This window comes from Molossus molossus, unplaced genomic scaffold (assembly GCF_014108415.1).
Source record: "Molossus molossus isolate mMolMol1 unplaced genomic scaffold, mMolMol1.p scaffold_m16_p_6, whole genome shotgun sequence".
NCBI lineage: Eukaryota > Metazoa > Chordata > Mammalia > Chiroptera > Molossidae > Molossus > Molossus molossus.
The window spans coordinates 97,657,201-97,680,635 of NW_023425399.1; the positions used below are offsets into that span (position 1 = coordinate 97,657,201).

A 23,435-nucleotide genomic window follows, 5' to 3' on the forward strand; every position below is an offset into this window, starting at 1 on the left:
CCAGCCCCTCAATGGGCTGCCCTCTCTGCTGAGGGGTGTTTGGGTAGAGAACTTGGAGACACTCTGAGGTACTCAACCTCCTTTGATTTTACAGGAGAGAAGTGAAGACCGGAGTAGAGACGTAATTAACCTAAGGACACTGGAGGAGGCTGGATTTGAAACCCAGGTTTGTTCTTTCCTTATACTGAGAAATGTGCATTAGGTTTGTAAGCGTGCTGACCGTGGCAAGAAAGGGGAGCGGAACAGAGAAGGGGCTCTGGGGTAACCCTCGGCTATCCAGAAAATGCAATTCAAAGAATAATTTTATTCAGAGTCTGTGTTCTGGGTTCTGAGTCGACCCCATTCAAGGACAGAGTAGATATCCTTACCTCCTTCTGGATCCAGTGTTCCCTGTTTGGGAAAAGACTCAGGTGAGAAGAGAAGTCCAATCCAGTACCAGGGGATAAGGGGCAGGAGGCCAAGGTTACGGTAGCAGGGCCACCTGCACGCCACACCAAGAACTAGTAGGACTGGCTGTGTTACAATGCACTTTGACTTTCCCTTGCTCACACACCACAGGCTGCACCTGTGCATGCGTGTGTGCATGCATGCACTTGTACACACACACACACACACACACACACACACACCCCTTGCACTCAGGCTCACAGATGTCCAAAGCTTATGATCAAACAGTGGCTCACAAAGAGGAAATGCAGGAGACCATTAGAGAATTGAGTTCTGGCCTCCCTACCATGCAACCACCCACTGACAAGTGAAATGGGAACTGGAAGGGGGAAGTCAACCTTAACTAGGGACTTGAGCAAATTATTAAATAAGGGTCCAGTGTTTGTGTTGTTTTGTAAAGGTGTCTTTGACATTACAAGTTCATGACACCCAACCATCAAAACCTTGAGCCACGAATGTCTACAGACTGGCTTGTTGCTGTCACCTCTCACAGAAGGGCAACTTTCAATATAATTTAATCAAGTCAATTAATACCGTTTAATAAATAGGCCAGAAAATTAGCTGAGAGTTTTTCTCGGCGGGATGCGGCGTGCGACCAAAGTTATAGAAGATTGTCCCTTGAATCACTAAGGCAAACTTTGTTGAGTGTCATTTTACATAAAGCAATCACATAAAAAAAAAAAAAGAGTTATAAATAGAAAAATTCCAAAGTTCCCCCATAGACAGGGAAATTGAAACATCCAAAAAAAAAAAAAAAAGAAACAAAACACAACCCCCTACCCCACAACCCACTTACTTCAAGTTCTTATCGAACATACAGTACTCAGCATCTTTGGATATTTTTACAATGTACAACTCCAAACTGCAGCCAAGAGAAAACAAAGAGAACTAACCAGTCATCTGAAAAATTGAGTTTATAAGAAGTCATTACCTTTACAAAATAAAAACAAAAGCCCCAATACCACTGGATTTCCATTTGTTCATTTTTCCTTGTTTTCTTTTAAAGTTTGGGTCAGCCCCAATCCTTTGGCTGAAGGGGGGACATGGGCATATTGGCAAGTGTCTGGAATGGAGACAGGAATCTAAGAGGTGGCTGGCTGCCGAAGGTGACATCTGAAGATAAGAGGGTGTGCGAAGCAGTTCCCTCTGGGTGTCATGGCATCTGATAGTGTGTGGCGTCAGGGGTCTCTTCTGGGAGCTGAGGGAGTGACAGAGTCTGTGGTCTTCTCTGGCCTTTTTGTTTTTTGTGTTTGCTCAGAAAGAAGCCAAGGCGAGAGGAAGAGCGAAGTCTCTGAGGCCCACAGCTCTGGGACCCGGGACACCAGCCTGAGCAATCCGTGCAGATGAGCTCTCCTCCTTTCCTGGCTACCGAGAAACGAGCAAACTCAGCAAGAAAAGGGAGGGGAGGCAGGAAAGAGGAACGAGGATCAGGAAGGCACTGGGCCAGCAGAGCTGTCTTCCTTCTCAGGACCTGCTACAAACTCGAGAGCCAGGGAGAGTGTGTGGATGGCCCCAACTCATAGAGCCCTTCAAACCCATGCCGGAGCCAAGGCTCAGCCTCCCCGCCCTGAGGGCAGCCACACACCCCAGCTCCATTCCCCGAGGGAGGGCTCGAGGGTGTTCAAATGCAGCAAAGACAAACCCACAACTTGCAAAGCAAACAGATAAACCTGGGGAACCAGGAGCTTTGTCTATTTCCAGGGATCAAACTAGAGGCAGGCAGTTGACAGGTGTTAAGACATGGTCTCCATCCCTTCTTTGTTGGCCTCAGGAGTCCCAAGAGACTCCCTACAGCTTTGGAGGGTGTGTGGAGGGGGGATAGACACCCGCATGCCTCATGGCTGGCCCAGAGAACAGCTCCCCAAAGCTGCCTGTGGGCTGTGGACAATCCCCACCCCAGCTCTCTGTCACCGGTGTCTGTGTGGCCACAAGTCTCACCTGTGGTAATACAGAGGTGGGTGTGATAAGACTAAATCTCGTAACATGGCCACTTTCATCAGCGACCTCAGGAGTGCACAGCTGCTACCTCACAAGGGTTGTTTTTAGAGGTTCAGGCATGTACATGTGGGTGGGTGGGGGAGGGACAGCTAAATGACCAGCCCTCCTTCATAGTAGGGTGGAGCTGGGGTACAGAAAGCTGACCTGTTCAAGGTCACAGGGCAGTTAGGGAAAAATGGGCCTGGACTCCAGGAGGCCCTTCTGCCAATACGGCATTTCCCATAGGATCCCAGGACCTCGGGAGACTGGAAAAATGACCCATCAGAACGGCGTCAGCAGGGACTTTGCCATAGGGCAGTAGGAGGGTGGTGCCCCAGGCCCCTGCCCTCCTCCCTGCTCCATCCGGTCTGCCTCTGGCCTGGCCACCTGCCCACAGTGCGCAGCTCCCAAGTGCTCCAGGGCACCCGTGAGGCCTCCTCCCGGGCGTGGGACCCTGCGAGTTCCTGTGCGACAGAGGGACAGGGAGAGGTGGCCCAGCCGCCAGGAGACGCCCGTGTCAGACACAGCAATGGGGGCAGCTGCCTCAGGAGGCCTGGAAAAGACCATTGCTGCGGGTATATATTTTTTTCATTTTTTTCTTTGTGGTTTGGAAATCAGTTCAGATCCACTGGATGGGGCCGGGCAGCCGGACCGGGGCGGACGAGGACCAGCCTAGTTGTTGGCTTCGGACATGGAGGCCACGTGACTGAGGCCGGCGAGCCCGGGGAGGCCCGCCAGGCCCGCGGCCCACGGGTCGGGCAGCGGGAAGTAGGGCCTCGCGGCGGCCACGTTCTCGGCCAGCGCGAAGGCCAGGAGGCCCCCCGCGTTCCTCTCGGCCTCCAGCTGCGCGCGCCCGAACAGCTTCATCTGCGTCTCCTCGAACTGCCGCTCGAGCTCCTGCAGGCTCAGCGCGCCCTTGGGGGCCGCCAGGAAGTGCTTGGTGGGGCTGGGGCCCGGGAGGCACACGGCGGCCCCGCCCAGGTGGCTGCCCACCTCCCCGAGCGCCGGGGGCACCACGAAGGCCGCCTTGTCAGGGGCCGGGCCCCCGGGCCCGAAGAGCAGGCTGGCGGCCCTCCAGGCAGCGGGCTTGCGGCCTCGTCGCGGCCGCGCCATGCGGCAGCTCTGGCGCTTGATGTGGCGGTGCAGGTGATCCGAGCGCGTGAAGCTCTTGTAGCAGAACTCGCACTGGTAGGGTCGCACGCCGGTGTGGATGCGCATGTGATTCTTGAGGTCGTAGTTGTGCACGAACTTGGCGTTGCAATGGATGCACAGGTAGGGCCGCTCCCCTGTGTGCTTCCGCATGTGGATCTTCAGCTTGTCCTGCCTGCAAGGCAGGGCCGGGAGTCAGTCCCCGCGGGGCAACAGTGGGAGCCATTCCCAACCCTCTGCCTCCCCCTTCCAGCACCTGCCATAACACCATGGTCTCAAACCCCAGGAATGACGCCCATGCTGGGATTTACCTTCAACCCCTGCTCCACCCCAAACAGATGTGGTTAGCACCTGGCTTATAGGGCTGGAGAAAGACCTTCTCCCCAGGCCAGAAACACTTCTACTTGTAAGCTCTGAGTAATGAAGCTCCCACCCTATCAGGGGCCCATCTCACAGAATGAAAATCAGACCTACTGGCAACACACATCCCCTAAGTCTGTCCTCAGTCCTCTGGTGGGCAGTGACCTTTGATACTGGGTTGCACTTCCCCCCAGTGTGTCGTGTGCCCAGAGCCCCTCAGCCCTTCCCAGCCCAGCTGGTGAGCTCTGTCTGTCCTCAGGGCTAATCTGGGAGGCTATAGAAGCCGGCACACCTTGCTCAAGTCTCCTGCACTGTGGTTTCATATCCCAAGCCCTGGACTCTGCTCTTTGTCTGCAGACAATTCCAGGGTTTACAAAGGAGCCAGGTGCAACAAGAATGCGGCCTAATCTATGGCAAAGCTTCTCAAGGTTTAAGCGGCATTATTCAGAGGTAAGGTATGGTGCAGGGGTGGGGCTCACACGGGGGGTTTGGGAGCCCCTGCTCCAGCTGCAGACCCACCACCAACATGCTGGGTGACCTTAAGCAAATTACTTAGCCTCTCTGCACAGAGCTGAACCTAGGGCCAGACATCAATTCCTATTGTCCAGAGCAGATGGAGAGAATCTGGGTTTATGTTGTTCTAGATTCAACACACATCCTGGTGGTCTTGAGAGGAAAACTGACACCCCAGGGTTGCTTCAAGACTGAGCCTGCATGAACCAGCTAAAGGAGCGGTTCAGCCTGGCTGAGGGAATCAGCTGGGCTGCAAGGACTTCTCTCAGGATCATTCTGAAGCCTTCCCTGGCCAGGCCCACAGGCCAAGCAGCTGTGTGTCCAGTCTCCCACCTCCTCCCTGCAGGTGTGGCTTGGGTGGAACGTCTGCCTGTAATTTTTGGCTTGGCTTTGAGGTCGGAGCAGATGTGGAGCTCAGGCGGCCGCCTAAAATGGCCAGATTTAAATAAACCACCCTCAACATAACCCCAGGACATCAGGAACAGAGGGCCTGGTCTCCTGGTGTCCCCTGGCCACTAGAGGTCTCACTGGCTCTCATTTTCCTACTGGTTCCCTAGGGGTGGAGCAGGATGTTCTTGTGTACTCTGGCAGGGACCAGGGGAGGAGGACCAGAGAGGACAGATCTGCCCCTTCCACCTGTGCTCACAAGAATGCTGGAGACGACCTGGGAAATGGAAGTGGGGGTGGGAAGTGGGATGGGCAGAAAGGAGGAAGTGAGCTGGCTGGTGTCCTCTCTTCCACATTCCCTGTCCCTCCCACAAACCGGTAGCTGCACCCAGGCTGCATAGTACCCTGCTGTGATATTCCATGCCCGCACCCTCCACCCCCAGCATGCTGCCCTTGTGGCACCTGTAACCCTCATCTGATCCAGGTGACTGGATGTTAGAGAAGGAAGAAGCCTCAGAGAGCCTCTGGGCCAGTGGGTCTCAAACTCGAGCATGCATCAGAACCATTACCAGGGCTCGATGCAGCAGTGCTGGGCCCCACTCCCAGAAAGTCTGATTCAGGTCTGGGGTGGAGAGGACAGGGAATTTGCATTTCTAACAAGTTGACAGATGCTGCTGGAAGCTAGTCCATGGACCACTTTGAGAAGCAGGGGCCTAGGCTAACCCTGCACTCTGCATGCAGGTGGGCACACTGAGGCCCAGGGAGGGACACTCACCGAGGTCACCCAGAGGTTAATGGCAGAGCTGGGACTAGAACTCAGGCCTGCTGGCTCCCAGCCCAGGCTTCTTTCCTCACCACATTCACCCAGGCTCTGATGGAAACACTGAGGGTGGGTGGTCAGCTAGGCTCACTCACTGGCTGTGTGACTCCTGCCCTCACCAGGTGGAGGGCTCAGCCTGGAGTCATCAGTGGGGCTTTAAATATATCACCTTATTTAAGCCTCACCACCACGTTATAAGGTAGATTTTTTTTTGTTTGTTTTTTTAAAAATCACTATTACACATAATTTGTGGTATTGACCCTGAGGGTCACTCTCAAATAATGGACAATGCAAATGGTAAATCCTCTAATATCAAGGGCCTACTATACTTAAGTACAGCTTCTCCCAAGATTTTCATTCGGGCATAAAAAAAAAATCACATTTCAATGGCAATTGACTCAAATGTGTAAGAAGTACCAAGAAGGTGATTATATCTTCCTTTTATTGAGCACCTACTATGGGGCAGGTGAATATACCATTTCAGTGACACTGAAAGGCTCTTATTCAGAGGCAAGTTATGGTGTAGGGGTGGGTCCCCATTTGGGGTCTTGGAGCCCCTGCTGTAGCAGCAGACCCACCAATAATTTGCTGGGTCACCCTTTGACAAGTTACTTAACCCCTTTGTATAGAGCTGAACCTCGGCAGACATCAATGCCTACTGTTCGGGGCTGATGAGAGAATCTATATTTGTGTGTGTTAGATTTAACACATCTGGAATAATTTCCTCCCTTAGAGGAAGAGTTGGGGCTCAGACAAGTCAAGCAGTTTTCCCAAAGGTATCCAGAGGTGATGGGCAAAGGGCTGGGAGGCTATTGGGGGTGTGGTTTGTTTGCAAGCTGTTCTGAGGTTGAAAAAGGGTGGATTTTCAAACCTGGGACTCTTGGCCCAAGGCCCATAAGGGCTGCCCCAGAAACTGAAGACCGGAAAAGTCGGAGCAGGGCACTTGGTGCCAGCTCTCTGCCGCTGGGCCCGGAAGATTGGGGCATGCTGTGGAAGGAGCTTGGCCTGGGCAGGGGCTGGCTGTCCCTAGCGGAGGCTCGTCATGGCAGCAGGGCAGAGGGTGAGTACAGTGGGCAAAGATCACGATAACTTTAGTCCTGGAAAAACTTCGAGATCATCTAGTTTACTGAGAGCATCCGAGCATGTTCTGATCCATAGTTTGAGTCAGGGGGCCCAGTAACCTGCGTTATGAGTGGTACACTTCCCAGGACCTTAAAAATACCAATCTAATCCAGTTCCCTCACTCTCAAGATGAGGAGACCAAGGGCCAGAGAGGGAAGGGCTTTCTAAGGCCACACAGCCTCCTCATTCCTGTCATGACTTTTTCATGTGGCTGCGACGCACATGAGCACAGGCAAGGCTGGACCTGGGCCTGTCTCCTGACCTCTAACCTGGGGGGGCTGGCTGTACCACTGAACCTCTGGTGTTCTGTGTTTGCATCCGAGTAATGGGCTTATAATCAAATTTTTTTTGTGCTAGTTGGCTTCCTGTTTGTATTATGGTTCTTCTATGCCCGCTTCTTCACGAATCGGAGCTCTCGTAGAGATAGCATGAGTATAGTTGGAAAGTGTTCTAGCCTGAACCTCAGGATCTGAGCTCTTGATCACTTCCTGCCAGGACTGGAGGTCTGTGGTCCTGCTTAAACTCTCCCGAGGCTTCCTCTGTCCAGTGGCCCATGTGCTAACTTACCTGTTAGCATGGCTATCCAGGCTCTTGACAAGTTCATCCTCTCTAGTGACAAGATGACTAAGTTCTGGAGACCCCTGGTGACTACAGTTAGCAAGACTGTAGTGTATACTTCCAAGTTGCTAAGAGAGTAGATCTTAACTGTTCTCACGAAACCCACACTAAAAAGGTAACTATTCAAGGTGATGAATGGTAACTAACCTTATTATGGTAATCATTTCGCAATGTACACACATGTCAAATCATCACATTGAATTAAACATATACAATGATATATGTCAATTATAGCTGGAAGAAAAGATCACCCCACCTACCTGGTCAGCCCCACCCATCCCCATAGGTAGCACTGCACCCACACACCACATGGATGGGCAGCCCCCCAGCAGGCCACGTGCTGGTCAGCTTTGCATTGTTGAACACCTGCTGGCATGAGTTGGACCTCTAGTTCCCTCCTATCAGGAAATGAAGGCAAAGAGGGTGCAGTCATGTGTCCATAGCTTTCCTGATCTTGGGCAACATGTGAATGAGGTCAGAAAACTGGGTGCAAGCTTAGGGAGCACCTGCTCCAACCCCCTCATGTTACACATGGGGAAACTGAGGCCCAGAGAAGGGAGGAGACTTGGCCAAAGTCACACAGTTAGTTAGAGGCAGAACCAGGCCCTGGACCTGGGTTCCCGTCACCCCTCCAGTGCCCTTTCTGAGGTACCACAGTCCACTGAGAGACACTGAGCTCTGTCGTCCCTCAGTCAGCAGCTGTGTGTGCCCGGTGCTGCTTTCTCACCAGCACGCGGCGCGATGGCGCTGGGACCTGCTTCGATAAGAACCTGTCAGCCGCCTTTGTCCTCTGCTCGGTGTACAACACCGACTGTGGAGTGGATGCTCCTGGAGCGTTTGTTACTGACCGATGACCTGCTGGGGCAGGGCCAGTTTTCAGGGTCCGCAACTCCAAATCCAACATGGTCCTCTCTTACCCTGATCCCTGTGTCTGGCATCTCATTCCTGTACCCTGCACCAGGGATCAGCCAGGTCACATGCTCCCAAACCTTGATCTGCATTCCCCTTTCCGGCCGGGAGAACTCACCCTCGAGAAGGATGTGCCCACACTCATGAGCATCCCCAAGTGAAAGGCAGGGGCTGAGGTCTCGCCTCGGCTCCTGGGCCTCTACTCAGGCGCCCGCTCAGGCTAATGCTTTCCCAGCACCATCCTCCCGGACTTCTTGGTAACCTGATGGCTTGAGAACAACTCTCTTCCTGCTGCCACTGCTAATGACATTACATTATCTTAATAAGGTCCCCAGAGCTGCCAGGAGTGGGAGGACTAAAAGGAAAATACAGAACAGAAAAGAAGCCCGGCTCCTGGCCTTGCTCCGAGAGCAGCCGGCTGCTGGCCGCAGAAGCGATTCCGGCTCACACTAGAGGCCGGTGTTGAGGACCCGAGTTGCAGCCTTTAGGGGATGTTGGCCGGGGATCCAGTGGAAACTGGTGAGATCATGGCTCACCAGAGGGTGACTGCTCAGGGTGCAAAGGTTGTGCGTCTTTTCCCAGGGACAGGATGGGACTACTGTTGCTCAGGGACTAGTCCCTTCACAAATCCTGCAGTTCATGCCTTCATTACCTGCCTGCCCAGCTGGAGCTGGGGCAGCTCGGACAACCAGGCTGCGGGAGGGGCTGCGGGAGGGAAGGATGCCCCGCCCCCATTGTGGCTGCAAAGTCATTAGGAACGATGTCCTCATGGTGTGTGGACATTCTGGGCACTGGCATCTGAGGCCATAATTTGGAGCCTGTGCCAAAGGGCCACCTTGCAGGGGGAGGGTAGCCCCCCAACGTCCCCCAAAAGGGATGGGAGGTGGGTCAGCATTGGGGAGAAAGGGAAGGAGGCCTGGCAGCCAGCAGAAGCTCAGCTGAGATTCAGAAAGGGAAACTGTCCAAGTGGAGGATTGAGGGCAGCAGGCCCGGGGGCCCTCGACCTCTGGGTGCCCAGTCCCAGGGAGTGGCTTGGCCCTGCAAGGGAGTCTGGGAATTCTGAGTCAAAGAGGCCGCAGCTGTTGCTTTAAACGGCTGCTGAAGAGCCTCCTGCTGGGGAGTGAGGAAAGGTGTCAGGATGGGCCCGGGAAGTCAGCCACAGAGGTCTCCGCAAGGCTGCGAGGGGAGATGGCTCCAGCCAGCTACAGGAAACCCCAGCCTGGACCCGCACTGGCACTCTCCAAGGACCAAAAGGAGTCCGTGCAGGGCATCTCCAGGGAGGTGGCAGGAGGGAAGCCAGGAACCAGTGATTCTGAAGAATGTCCAGGGAGGGGGTGGAGAGGTGTTGGACAGGGACAGCCACAGTCCCGGTGAGAAACACAGTCTCTTATTCCAGGAGCAGGAAATCTCCTCCAGCCTCCCAGGAAGGGGAGGGGCGGGCAGGAGCTTTTCTGATCTTTCTCAGGACTGTCAGAGCCCAGTGGGAACAGTGAGGGGGAGAGTGAGGGGAGGTGCTTCTGGGGGCTGGAATGCAGCTGCTGCGGCTGGAGCCGGCCTGGGGGCTGATGCCGTCTGTCTGCTGAGGAGGGCAAACTCCAGGGAGGGCAGGGCAGGCGGCTGGATGGCCGGAGCCCCGCGGGCTGACCTGACCCCAGGGTGGTGAGATCGCAGGCAGAGGCCACCCAAAGTGATCATCAGGAATGTGCGGGAGGGAGGGGCCTGGAATGCAGCCCTCCTGTGCGACCCGGCATTGCTGCCCAAACTGGAGGCCTGCTCAGAATGTTCTCGTGCTAGGAGGGCGAGCATTCTGTCTGCAGTGACTGGCAAGTTTAAGACTGTCCCCAGGGAAGGGCCATGGACAGGCCCAGTCCTCACAGAACACTGTGAGAAAGGCCTGGAGGGCAGGAACAGGGTGGGAATGAAGATGGAGGGCTGGGCAGGGTCACTGTGCAGTACCCTGAGACTGTATCCCCTTGAAGCCATGGACCTGAGTCTCTCCAGCAGGGAGAGGTGTCTCAGTGGCAGCCTTCTGTGTAGGGGACAGGCATGAACATCAGGCAGGTGGACCCTGGATGGCAGGAGAGGAAGCTCTGGGTCACTCGGGAGCTGCCTTCGTCAGACCAGGCCCATGGAGTGTCAACTCTGAAGTCATTCCCTGGGGCTGGGCTGGGGAGCCAAGGGCTAGAAATCAGTGAACTGTACTTGAGGTTGGATTGTGCTCTGGTTGATCTCCCTCCTGTTACCCTGGGCTTTTGTCAGTCTTATTCGGGCGGGGCTAAGTGACTTCAGGAGGAGGTGGGGCGGGAGAGGGAGCATCAGAGTGGCAGGGCCATGCGTGCAAGACACCTGAGGGCAGGTAGGTCTCCAGCACTTTAGGTCCAGCTGCTCTGCACCTGAGATTCTCCCTCTGCTGTTAGCTCAGCGTCTGGGAGAGATTAGGCTTGGTGGTTCCCTCAAAGAAGCAGCTGTGTGGGGACCCCAAGGCCACTTGGAAACAATCAGCATTGTCCTTCAAGGCCTTCACTAAGTAAGCCTACCTTAGCAATGCCACTGTCACCTAAACGTGTCTCTGATGCCCTTCTCTGCAAACCTCTCGCCACCCAAAAGAGCAGGTCTCGTGACTTTATAGACCTTGTTTCCCCTGGAAAAACATGGCCCTGATTCAATAATTGACATGATTTCAAAACTTTTCACTTTATCTTCAAAGTCCAAAGCTTTGGGCTCATTGAAGAAAATCAAGAGACAAGCCCCTAGCACTTCCCACAGGTACCTTTCCAAGAAGGTGTGGGTGACGGCAGCACCGCTGGCGTAAGTGTGGGTCTCTTGAGGCGACTTCTGTGACAGGCAGTGGGGGCAAGGACCTCATCTAGTAGGTCCTGTGACCTCATCATGGTCACAGGGCACACATCCGCCAGGCTCTGTCTACATCCGACACACTGAAATGACCGACGGATGCAGGGCCACCCACCAGAACTTCCCCACTGTGGACTGGCTGGGAAGATCAGCCTCCCACCGGTGACCACAGACAGCACCAACACACCGTATTTTCTCCAAATCAGGCCCATCAGTACCTATCCATGGACAGTCTGACCTGCACATCCCACCCATTAGGTTTGGCTACAAAACTTGAGCGTTCTCTGTCGTCTCCTGGTCACAGGTTTTGCTGTCATACAAGGAGGTCCCCGCTCTGTCATTTCCAGCTGCACTTAGGAGAGGCCAGCGAGGCTCCGGGAGACAGACCGCTCCTCTGTGCACAGGCCGCATCGCCCCCGCCTCCCTGGGCATGGCTGGCGTGAGAGGACACGGAACATGCTGAGGACAGCCCCCGGCATGTTGAACATGCTCTGATTAGATAAAGGGGCTGCACTCCTTCGGGGAGCTCTCCGGGCTTCTGTGGATCTACAGTGGGGAAGGGGAGGCGGAGGCCACCAAGCAGCGCACTGCGCCCCTCACTGCTGCCTTAACCAGAACAGCTCCGCTCTAGTCGGTTTTATATCTTCGCCTTCCACCTAATGCTGTGTTTAAGGGGGAAAAAATTTTTTTTAAGAAAATATTTTAGCTCTTAAAAAGAGCTTGAAAATGACTGCACCCAGTAATGCCCAGCACACCTTCTAGCAATGAACTTGACGTGCATCTAGGATCTAGTGGGACCTCCCCCGAACGGAGTCCCTCTCTCCGCCCCAGCCCCCCTGCCCCGCCCTCGCCCTCTCTGCTCTCAGGGCTGCAGCCTCCGCCCCTCCCCCAGCTGGGGCCGCCCACCTGGGGGCTGCGGTGCGCACCTGGTGAAGCGGACCTCGCAGATGTTGCACATGTATGGCTTCTCCCCGGTGTGGGTCCGCATGTGCCGCGGCAGCTTCCCGGCCCCCATGATGACTTTGTGGCAGATGGGGCACTGCTGAGAGGCCTTGGGCTTCAGCTTGCGCTCCTCCACCAGCGGCCAGGGAGGGAAGAGACCCCCCAGGTGGGTGGCACTCAGGAAGTTGAGATAGGCACCATAGTCATTTTCCGCCTTGATGGAGCCCAGCGGCCCCCCAGGAAGGTCTGGGAACATGTCCTTGAAGAAGTCATTCGGGAAGGGCGGTGGCGGGGGTGGGGGAAGCTCCTCCTTATCCTCTTCCTTGATCTTCCGATTCTTGATGACCAGGTCCAGTGGCCCACTGTCCATGGGCTGCTCCGGCAGCTGGGCAAAGGCACCAAAGTCCCCTGGCCAGAGGTGTGGGAAGAAGTCCGGGGTGAATGGAGATAAGGAGGGTCTCCTGTCGGGGATGTTGGCTTTGGGGTACAGGTTCTCCCTCAGCAGAGATTCAATGGAGAAGTCCCGGATCACGCCCAGATGGCCAGGGCTGCTGGCCTGGAAGGAGTCCGGGAAGTCCCTGGGGGTGTCTGAATAGGCCTTCTCTGTGAGATGGTCCGTCTTGGAAGGGCTTTGGTGGCAGTTGATGTCCTGGGGGTCAGGCAAGTTCTCTTGATCTGCAAAATCCTCTGTATCATCCTCCTCCTCCTCATCCTCTTCCTCCTCCTCCTCCTCCTCATCCTCCTCATCGTCGTCATCCTCGTCGTCGTCGTCGTCCTCCTTGTCGTCCTCCGCCCCCCCCTCCCCGCCAGGCTCCATGATCTCCAGGCACACGTTCACGATGCACGGGATCTCCAGCAGCCTGGCCGCGTGGAGGATGTGCTTGACGTTGGAAGCAGTGATGGTGAGCGTGGAGGTGTAGGCGAACTCCAGGATGGCGGCCAGGGCCTCGGGCTGGACAAAGTCGATCTCGTAGACGTAGGGCTGGCTGGCTAGGGTGCCGGCTGTGAAGAGCTTCTTAAAGTACTTGCTGCAGGCTGCCAGGACAGAGCGGTGGGTGCGGTACTCCTGCTCCTGCACCACCAGGAGCACGTCGCAGAGCAGGCCGTCATGTCGCTGCTCGTTCAGGCTGCACAGGACCTCGCTGCTGTGGTTGGGGAAGGGAATGCCGATGAGCTCGTCAATGCCATTGGCCATGGTCTCAGCCAGAGCCCTGCAGATGGACACAGAGAGGGAGACCAGGGTTAGGGGACACGGTGCCAGGAGGGGACCCAGCTCTGGAATGCTGGACCAGGGAGGCGAGGCCGGTGGGCACGCTGGCCCAAACCACCCACGCCTTTGCTTAAGATTTCCCCTCCACCAGAAATCCAGCCCTCCTGCTTCTCAGCTTTTCTAAATTTTACTTGTAAGGCAGAGCCCAGCCCTCAAGCTGGGGCTTTTCACTGTACCATGGGGTCTTTTCCTGGACCCTCAGGCCTTGGAGTTGAGCTCTCCTAGGGCAGTCGGTGTATGCTGTTTAGCAAAGGCTGTATGTTTCTCATGGGCATGATTTCACTGAATTCAACTTTGTTAATGTGCAATGGTGAGACAGCAGGAAGGCCAGCCACGTGACCCTCAGCTGCCACAGTGAGCCACGTCCACTGCTTCCTCACACAGCGTCTGAGGGTCAAGGGCCAGAGGGGGAATGTTCTCTCACGACTTGGTGCTGCTGCTGCTGAGAAAAGGCTCTGGTTTATTTCACAGCTCCTCTGACTCCTGTCGCAGACTAACATCTGGCCACTACTGGCTGCTGTTACGGGCTGAGTTGTGTCCCCCACCAAATTCATAGTTTGAAGTCTTAACCCCTAGTGACTGGATTTGGAAGTAGGACCTTCAAAGAGGTGATTAAGGTTCACACGAGGTCATATAAGTGGGCCCTGATCCATTTTGACCGGTGTCCTTGTAAAAGGAGGTTAGGACACAGGCAAGGCCATGTAAAGACACAGGGAGAAGACAGCCGTCTACAGGCCAAGGAGAGAGGCTCAGAAGAAACCACCCTGCCAACACCTTGATCTTGGGCTTCCAGCCTCCAGAACTATGAGCACATAAATCTCTGTGGTTTAAGCCACCCAGTCTGAGGTGCTCTGTTATGGCGCCCAAGCAGACTGGCATAGCTCCTAGGAATCTTGAGACCAATTTTGTGGCCCTTTTTTAGCACGAGAATGGGGGCCTTCAGGTAAATATTTTGCCTCCTGACCTTTCTTCTGTTTTCATCTTAGTTGTTGAAGTTTTCTTTCATTTGCAATTCTTGATCTTTTGTTCTTTTAAACACTGACATCCTATATATGCATATCTATGGACCATTTCACCTATAAATACACAATTTAAATCAATATTAAATTCAAGAGCGCATCATTAGTTAACTCATCGTGTCTGTATTCTGATCCTTCAGGGACACACCCCTGGGGGAGAACCTCCCTGAGGCACCGTAGCCTTGTACAGAGTAAACACCAAGTGTGACCAGGGATGGCCACCAGGAAGGTGACATGCTGGACCCAGGACAACAGGCAGCCCCGCTCTTCAGGGAGCAGAACTCCCAGCCAATTCAGCAGACTCAACCTGCACAGACAGCCATGCCCGTGTTCATGCCGGTGCACAGCGGGCCGGCTACTCAGGGCAGAGCCTGAGCGTGGCCCACAGCCTGGTCCTTACCCTGGTGCAGTTACAGCAGGGAGGAAAAGAAAAGAAAACCAAACCCTGAAAGCCCCACACCCCAGGGGGAGCTTGGAAATCCCCACACATTTATCTTCTGGATGTGCCTGCCCTGGGAACACTGATGCAGTGGGCGTGGGCAGTGAAGAGCGCCAGGCCCACAGAATGTGCCCCGAGTGAGGCTGGGAGGTACCAGGGACCTGGTGCGGCACACAGGGTGCTGGGTGCTCCTTCTCCTCCATCCCAGAGGGCCTGAGCCTGCCCTGAGCCATCCCACCTGGCAGGGGCTCAGAAGGTTCCCCAGCATGAAGGCCTCATTGCTTTCCTGCCTCTTGGTCTTTAAAGGGCCAGAGACCCCACAGGCCATGCATTCATTCCCTATATAGTTACTGAGGTTCTCCCTGTGCCAGGAACTGGGGATGCACAGAGTAGGCCAAGAAGGGCCTGGTTCTAACAGCATTCACAGGGACAGAACAACGGTGAGAAAGATATCGCAAGGTTCACGGAAGAGGATGAGCCATCACTACACACCTGTCAGAATGGCTAGAATAACAAATAGTGCTGATGCCAAATGCTGGCGAGGGTGTGGAGAAACTGGTCGCTCACAGTGCCGGTGGGAGTGTGAATGGTACAGCCACTCTGTAAAACAACTTACCGGTCTCTTAAAAAACTAAATACGTTTTAAGGAAATGACACCTTTTTCTAATTCTCACGAAGAATCATATGGGTAGCAGGGTCCTAACCCTCAGAGAGACCCTCCCATCTGCAAAGACTTTGTGGATGAAATGCCCCTTGAACTGTAAAGTGAAAAGCCCCAATCAGTAAAACCTCAGGAAAGCAGAGCCAAGTTTTCTTGCTTGCTAAGGGCTTATTCCTTTCAAGATAAAAATTTTCTTAAATGTTATTTTAGGGGAAAATCCCCACAATTCTTTAAGCTTTTCCCCGCCTTCTTAAACAGAGGAGCTGAACCCACTGGACCATGTATCGGTGGTCTGTGTCCCATCCAAGCTCACTGAGGGGTGGACACTGCTGTCCCTTCACCTAAATGTCCCATCTTAGTGCTTTTGCAGCCATGTCTGCTTGAGACCGGGGCCAGAAGCCCGGAGCTGGGAGGCTTTGGGAGGCGGCTCCAGCTGTCTGGGCTCCTGTGGCCTCATCTTGTCATTGGGTGGTCATGGGAAATCTAATGACCAGTGTCATGACCATGAGAAGTTAGAAGCCCCAAGTAGATTTGGATGAGGAAAGGGCAACAGGCCAGGGTGGCCCTGGACCCAAGGCTGGTCTGCCCAGCAGCGACTTCTCGCAGTGCCTGGTTTGGAGGGTTGGTGCCCTTCCTGGAGGAGAGGGTGTCACTGTGTAGCTGGGGCTGTTTTTCCAGGCACGAGGCAAGGGCTGACGCTGCTTCATTGTCTCTTTGGGAAGAAGTGTCCCTGCCCTGCACTCTGGGAGCTTCCCTGATGACCCTAAGATTCTCATGCCCTGGACGACCCGGACAGCAGTGTTCCAAAGGGGTGGCCATGCCCCACCCCCACCTTCCCTCTTTCCCACCCAGGCCCTCCTACTTCTCCCTCCCATCGCCCAAGCCTGGGCAGTCTGTCTCCAGGAATAACACACTCAGGAAAGAGAACACACACACACACACACACACACACACACAACAAGATAAGACAAAACAAAACAAAGACTCTCAACAGCCAGGAGAGGCTTGGCGCAAAATAAGATCCTTTGGTACAAAGGGAGTAGGAAAAGATATACAGCTAGGTCAGACTAAAGGAGGAGGAGGGAAAGGGGAAGGGATGCTTGGAAATGGAGGAAGGAGATTCAAGAGGAAGAATGCTGGGCAGGTGGAATCTTCTCAGGCGTGGCTCCCATTCCAGAGGCCAGGAGGCCACCCCAGCCGCCCAGGGCCTCTGCCCACAGTGCAGGGTCCAGCGCCCAGCATGTCCATGTAGCCCTGCCTGAAAAAGGCAGCACATCTCATCTCTGGCCTCGGTTTATTCAACTGTAAAATGAGAACATTGCTTGGCTCACGTAACTTAGCTGCATTCCCCTCTCTCCCTACCAAGAGAAGGGATCTTGCCCTCAGTTTACCACCTAAAGACAGACAGGGGTGCTTCTGAGAGCAGAACAGAGAAGTGGGGGGTTGGAGGGAGGGGAAAGGGTGAGAGGACCTCCCACCACAGAAATGCATCATAGAAATCTGGCTCCAGACACCTTTCAGTACTAATTTCTTGAGGGTGACTTGACTTTTGTTCTTATTTGTGTCCTGTTCTAATAACCAAATGAAGCCAGCCAGCCAGCGTTTATAACAAAGGTTGTCTCTTACTTTAGAGATTTGATCAGAGCCAGGGCTGAGGGATGTGCACCAGGGAGCTGAGACCCACACATGCCAGGGGTTGGCAGGGGCTGCTCAGTGCTGAGAGTAAATGAGAGATAGAACGGAAAGGCGCCGGACCCTGTGGGCTGGGGGATCGGGAGCCTTTCAGGAGGAGGGGGCCTGTGTGGACTCTGAAAGATAGAGTGGATTTTGCTGGGTAGAGGGGGAGAAGGCTTTGAATTTCCAGAGTCCCCTCTAAAAATGCGTTTCCCCTAGATCCCGAGTGGATCGCACAAGAAGCTGTTCTCAGCCAGCAAGTGCTGAGGCTGGCTGACGGTCACAGGACAACCCAAGGCCCACACTCAGTGGTGGAAGGTAAGAGCCCTGCTCTCAGATCGCCTGTGTCCACATCCTGCCACCCACGCTGACGGCCTCTGGGACTTGGTATTCCCATCCCTGAGCTCAGTTTCTTCATCTGCACAATGGGAATGATAATAGTGGCTACCTCACAGAGGTGCTGTATGGATCAAATGCCCTAAGGCACACAGAATGCCTCCTGGTACAACGTGGGTGCTCAACCAATGTTAGCAATTATGAAGTCCAGGAAGCACATAGCCCCTAATAGGTGTTTTGGCAGAGGGAGGTGGGATCATACTGGGAACCAATTTGCCTTGTTTGGCACAGCTCCACACTAACAAGCACTCCTCCAGCCAAAGACACTGAGAACAGCCCTTACACGCTCCCAGGGCCGCACCTGGCCTGGGTGGCGTCCTGTCCTCCAAGGTTCGTTCACATCTCTACTCTCACGTACTCCCATGAGGCAGGTGAGGCTGCCATCAACTTTACGCTCATTTTACAGATGAGGAAAATGAGGCACAGACAGGAGCCTGTGCTCAAGGTCACATGGCAAGTCAGTGTCAGAGCCAGAACTAGAAGTAGGGTGTTCTGATGCCAAGCCTGTGCGCTCAGCCAGGTGCAGGCTTGCCTGGCTGAAAGAGGCCCCGTGTTCTAGGATGGGTTTTACCAGGAACGTGAAGTGCAGGGGTACAGGTACAGTATACGCCCCGGCTGCCCTCAGTCTGCCCAGCTGGGAAATGGGAATCAGCTGCATGGATCTCACGTGCTCTGGGCAGGGTCTGTTCCCCATATGCCTGGGTCATTTCCAGGATGCCATCAGGCATGAGTATGGTCGCGCCTGGATGAGTGAGAGCTGTTCAAATACAGAGTAGAGAGAGCCTTGAAGTCACAAAAGGTGGTGGGGTGGCCCCAATCCTCCGCCTTGGGGACACCTGACATGGGAACAGAGCCCTGTCATTCCTAAGGCGCTGTATTCATTCATTTCTTTCTTCTTATGATCCCCATTTGGTGGGGATGAGAGCGGCAAAGTGAGTGCTTGATTTACTTCATTTCTCAGTGCCGTCTCCTTCCGTCCTCTAGGGCTGCCTTGGTGTGACTCTTGAGGCAGTTCTACTGCTCTGATCCGCAAGTCCAGCGCCTTCCTAAATCCTCCTCAGCTCAGCAAATCTGGGGCTCAGGATGATGCCGCCATCTGCCTAATCCCCGGGCAGGCTGGCCCCAGCTGGCCCCAGCTGGCCGACTCCCACGGCCCGGGAGTGGTCCCTCCATCTCCAGCCTCCAGCTCCTCCAGTGCCCGAGCCTGCAGCTCCAAAGCCACCTGGCAGAAGTGGCTGCGGTGACCGCAAGGGGCGTGCACAGGGGCAGAGGAGGGGTGTGGGTTCGTTTCCAGACGAGGGAATGAGGCGGGGCAGCAGATACCTGATCCTTTGAGCAGGTTCGTAGTTCCTGTGGTCTGTGTAGGCACTGGAACCTGGGAGGGGGTGGTGGGCAGGAGAGACGGCAGGGAGGCCTGGTCCAAGCAGCTGGATCTCTGCTGGGCCCGCCCCACCCTGCCCTTGGCAGCTCCCCTCAGCAGGGCAGCCACACCCCTTGGCCGCAGAACGCCCTGGAGACTCAGCTGCCCCAGAGGTGGGGGCCAGAAATGTGGGCTCAGAGGCTGGGCAGGGCCACTTCAACTTCTAGCCTGTGCCCCGAGTCTGCCATGCACCCCAGGCAAAGCGCCCACAGCTGGGTGAAGCTGGCCCCACCTGCTCTGCCACCCTGCAGGGCCGGCCTGGAGCCCACAGCTCCCAGCTTCTCTCTCCCTCAGTTCTTACCGGGGTGAAACACTTGGGACGGACTGGAGGGGGACCTAGAAGGAGGTCTGAGATGTGCGAGGAAGAATGGGGGGCAGCTCCACACTGGGGGATGGGGGTGGGGGTATGCATGTCTGAGCTGGGTAGTCACCCCTCGGAGGACCTCCTCTTCACAGCGGCTGCCCACCAGGAACCCACGTGGGTGTGCCCAGGCCCTGGCGCCCTTACTTGTCAAAGCTCTTTCGCCTGGGTCATGGCCGGGGAGGCCAGTATTACACCCATTTTATAGATAGGGAAATACAAGGCTCGTGAGGTTAAGGGCACAAAGCAATGTGGTTAAATGACTCCTGGACAATGCACATGTCCCCCGAAGCCACTGAGTTTTCTCCCACACTGAGCGGTCACCTTGCAGAAAAGAGAAAGAGTGTGTCTCTAAGGGGCCGCAGGGCCTCGGAAGGCAAGGAGGGTCCTCCCCAGTGAGCTGGAGGGGCCCAGGAGACAGAGCAGCCAGGGGGAGGGGCCCACCACTGATGGCTGGAGCACCCGTGGGCTGGCCCGTGGGAGTCTGGACCAGACAAATAAAGTAGTGCCCCTTCAAACTACTGTTCTGTAAGTACTTAGTCATCCTTTATTTATTAGGGAGCCAGGCGGGGGTCAGGGGGAGACTTGTTTCCTCTCAAGAAAAATTGCACACCCCTTTATGTTCAAAATAAAGGATTTACCGCTCCTGTTTATTACAGGCGATTTCCTAAGCCAGAAAACTCCCTGGGAGGCTTATTAAACCTTATTAAACCACTGAAAATTTAGATAATAAAATAAATCATTCGTCCCCCATAAACAGCACCGGGCCCAGGTTCCTGAGTCTCGGAGTCCCACTGCTCCTGGCTGCCTTTTCGGGAGGTGTCCCGGCGGGTCGGGCCCTCCCCGCGGTCACAGGCTCACTGTGTGTGTGGGGGGCACGTGGGAGCCCCCGGGGGGCGCTCTTCCTCTCACACTTCTGCCCAGAGGCCCCAGCTCCTGTGGAGGGAGGACGACGGCATAGATTTTGCTAGTTATTAAGGGACTGTGTGTGGACACCTGGGTTAGGTGACATTTTGACCTCTATATTTTAATGTTTCTTCTAGAAAGTACCAACGCAGCTGCACAGCTCACCAGTCTCTGAGTGCGTTCTGTGTGCAGGCCACCCTGACCCGTGTGCCAAGGTCTCCCAGCACCGCAGCAGGGCCACCAAGCTGGGGGACGTCAGAGTGGGAGAAGGGAAAGCAGGTGCCGGCGAAAGGGCCACTGGAGGATAAAGTCTGTTTTGGGAAAAGACAGAAGGGCGGGAAGTGCCCCTTGTGCAGTGCACACAGGGAGCTGATGCCCTGCGGGGGAAGTATGACGAGAGCCTGCATGTACAGTTAGCCTCTGCTCTGCGGCCGAGTCACAGGGGACCCTGGCCAGCCCAGGTCCCCCTGAGCTCCAGTTTCTTCTTAAAGGGAGATTGGAAGGCTCTGAAGGTTCCCTGCTGCCCATACACTCGATGGTTCAGTAGTCCTCCAACTAACCCACTTAAATATTTTGGTTCCAGGGTGGATCCGTGGATTCCAAGGTCATGAACAGTGTACGCTGAGACTCTAAAGGTCGGGTGTTCTGCAGTCAGGGTGGGAGCAGCACTGGCCACACTGGGCAGTGACGAGACGCGGCAGGTTGGTACAAAGTGACAGGTTTCTCACTGGGCCCCTGAGGGGGGAGAGGAAGTGGATCTGGGTTTGTGTCCCAGGCTCTCAGACAGTGGCCAAGGATGTTTACTGGGACAGTGTCTGGAAGCTGCTTGTCCAGAATGTGTACAAATTCATTACCCACAACCCCCCAGGACCTGTGTGTGGGGTGAGGGGGAACAGACAGGGACATAGCTTAACGGAGATACCATACACAGGACACAGAGGGTTAATTCTGAGCTTCTGCCTACTGATGCTGATAGACCCAAACAAGTAAGAGATGCCATGAGTGCTTGCTCCGTGCTACCCACTGTCCTAAATAGTCTACACGATGCTCTCTTCAATCCCCCCAAACCCCATGAGGTAGCGAGTGCTGCCATCATTACTCAATGTTTCAAGTGAGGAAACAGGTAGAGCTGGGACTTGAACCCCAGCAGCCAGGCTCCAGGTTTCCTAAGCAGTTCCGATGCTGCCTCTCGGCTCTGGGAGAATTGGCCCATTTTGCTCAGGACTGGGGGAACGGGATGAAAGGGATGGATCCCTGGCCTTCAGAACTCACAGAATGGCGGGGGCAGAGACCAGTGAAGTCCAGACCTAAGGTCAGTGCTAAGTGTGAGTCCAGAGGTGTGGACAGGGTCGCTTGGGGGCAGAGACTCTGCTGGTGTCAGGGACAGAACTCCACTGAGGAGTGATGAGCTCTGAGGCCCCCAGGCAGCCAGGCGTGTGGGTCAAGGGCAGGAGAACATTCTGGCAAAGGGACCGTGTGTGGAAAGTAAGGCACAGAAGCTTGAGCTTAGCATGGCAGGAACAGGAAGTAGGGGAGGTGCTGGGCTCCAAGGCAGAGGCTCAGTGAGTTCAGAGAGGCAAGTGCGTCCATCCATGGGAAGGAAGTCAGAGAAGGTTCTGGATGGGAGAGGAATCGACAGCTGTCAGCGTCCCTGAGAAGGCAGGGAAGGGCGGCCGGAAACTAGCTCGAAGACTGCACCTGTGGACCCACGAAGCTGCTCCTCATCTCTCCCAGCCGAGCCCCTGCCCTCGTCCCTGCCCCAGACCCCTGGGTGTGATCTGTACCCAGGGGCTCCAGTGAGGAGGGGTCTTGAGAGGAAGGGGCAGAGTCAAACTCAAGGCCTCATCCAGGTGGAAGATGTCCTAGCTGTGCCTGGAAAAACACTTCTCCTTGCCGCTGTCCACTTCAACTTGGAAACAGGCCCAGATCGGCAGCCCAGTGGGCCAGCCTCAAGGATCCGTGTTTTCCAAAGGAAGCGAAACCTCAGATTTGCCTTCGAACTCGCCCTTTTCTTCTCAGCAGACACCGTCCACCGCGAGAACCGCCGGGCACTCAGCTGGGAAGAATGAACTGGAAGCTTGCAATTTTCAGGCTTAATTGCACAGTCACATATAATATTATAATATAACTTTTATTGCGCCGAGAAAGTCAAGCATTTCCTCTTCCTATTTATACTCAAGCCCAGTCCCTCCTCTGCTATAATTTCCCGCCTTGCCTGCTGCAGGAGTTGAGGGTTGTCCAGTTCCAGGGCAACTGGAATGCGAGGGAAACTCAGTGGACACATGGTGTCGATCACTCACCACGTGCTTGGCGTGGGCTTCACGCTGGGTGGGGTTTTACGGAAGACCCCAGACCCGCTTTCGAGAGGCTCTGGTTTCACTGAGCAGGGACGACCAACCCACGGCACCTGTAGTAAGTCCTTACCTCAAGTCATGGATGTGTAACAAAACCAATTTTGCCACAGGCTAATTGATATAAACAAGAGTTAAGCTCCTACAGCAGCATCTCATCACCGTTGTAGCAAAACAACATTGAGCGAATTGATGTGATTTGAGGACCTGCTGTGTTAGAGAGAACTAGGAACCAAGAAGGAATCCCTGTGGGCTGGGTCCTATGATCAGGGATGTGAGAGCCAGTGAGTAATAGGTGGGTATCTGGGCAGGACCCCAGTGTCCGGCCCCCACAATGGAGACTGCTGATGGTGTGCAGCAAGGAAGGGCCCCCTTTAGAGCCCAGCCTCCCCTGTACGTTCAGTTTCCCAAGCACGCATCTCAAAGGCAGGGACGGTCCTTCCCTCTGCCACCTTTGCCCCCAGCCACAGGAGCCCAGCAACAAGGGCTGGACTCTCTCACAGCCTCTGGGGAGGGTGCCTCACCTGTCAGCACCTTACAGAGTAACTACCCACCCTCCTTCCCATCCGACCGCTATGACTCATCATCCAAGAGTTTTGTCTGTAGACTATCATAGCTTACTGTGAAAATATTCTCAAGACACACCCAGTCCCCAGCCCCCAGCCCAAAGGAGCCTGGAGGATCCACTGCTGAGCTGGAATGGGCTCAGTGATTTCCTCAAACCTAGGAAAGCTGGTTCCCCTTTGAAGTCTTAAGATAAAACATGTTGAATAAAAAATACAAGGTTAGAAAGTTAGAAAAGAGTTGGCAAAACCCATCATTATTTGCAGAGGATGTGATT

At 54.8% G+C, this 23,435-nt stretch overlaps 1 protein-coding gene across 2 annotated transcripts in view; it reads right to left on the reverse strand.

The window, feature by feature from the left end:
* Positions 1–1,283: 1,283 nt before the first annotated feature.
* ZBTB7C (zinc finger and BTB domain containing 7C) overlaps positions 1,284–23,435 on the reverse strand; it is an 84,408-nt gene continuing 62,256 nt past the window's right edge. The window contains exons 1-3 of one of the 2 annotated variants that reach the window (XM_036246032.1): positions 14,332–14,382; positions 12,082–13,308; positions 1,284–3,748 (exon numbers count right to left, since the gene is read on the reverse strand). In XM_036246032.1, coding sequence (XP_036101925.1) covers positions 3,097–3,748; positions 12,082–13,308; positions 14,332–14,348 — 1,896 coding nt within the window. In that variant the 5' untranslated portion in view covers positions 14,349–14,382 and the 3' untranslated portion in view covers positions 1,284–3,096. Of the gene's footprint in view, positions 3,749–12,081; positions 13,309–14,331; positions 14,383–23,435 lie in introns of those variants that run through there. The other variant, XM_036246033.1, reaches the window with a different exon arrangement.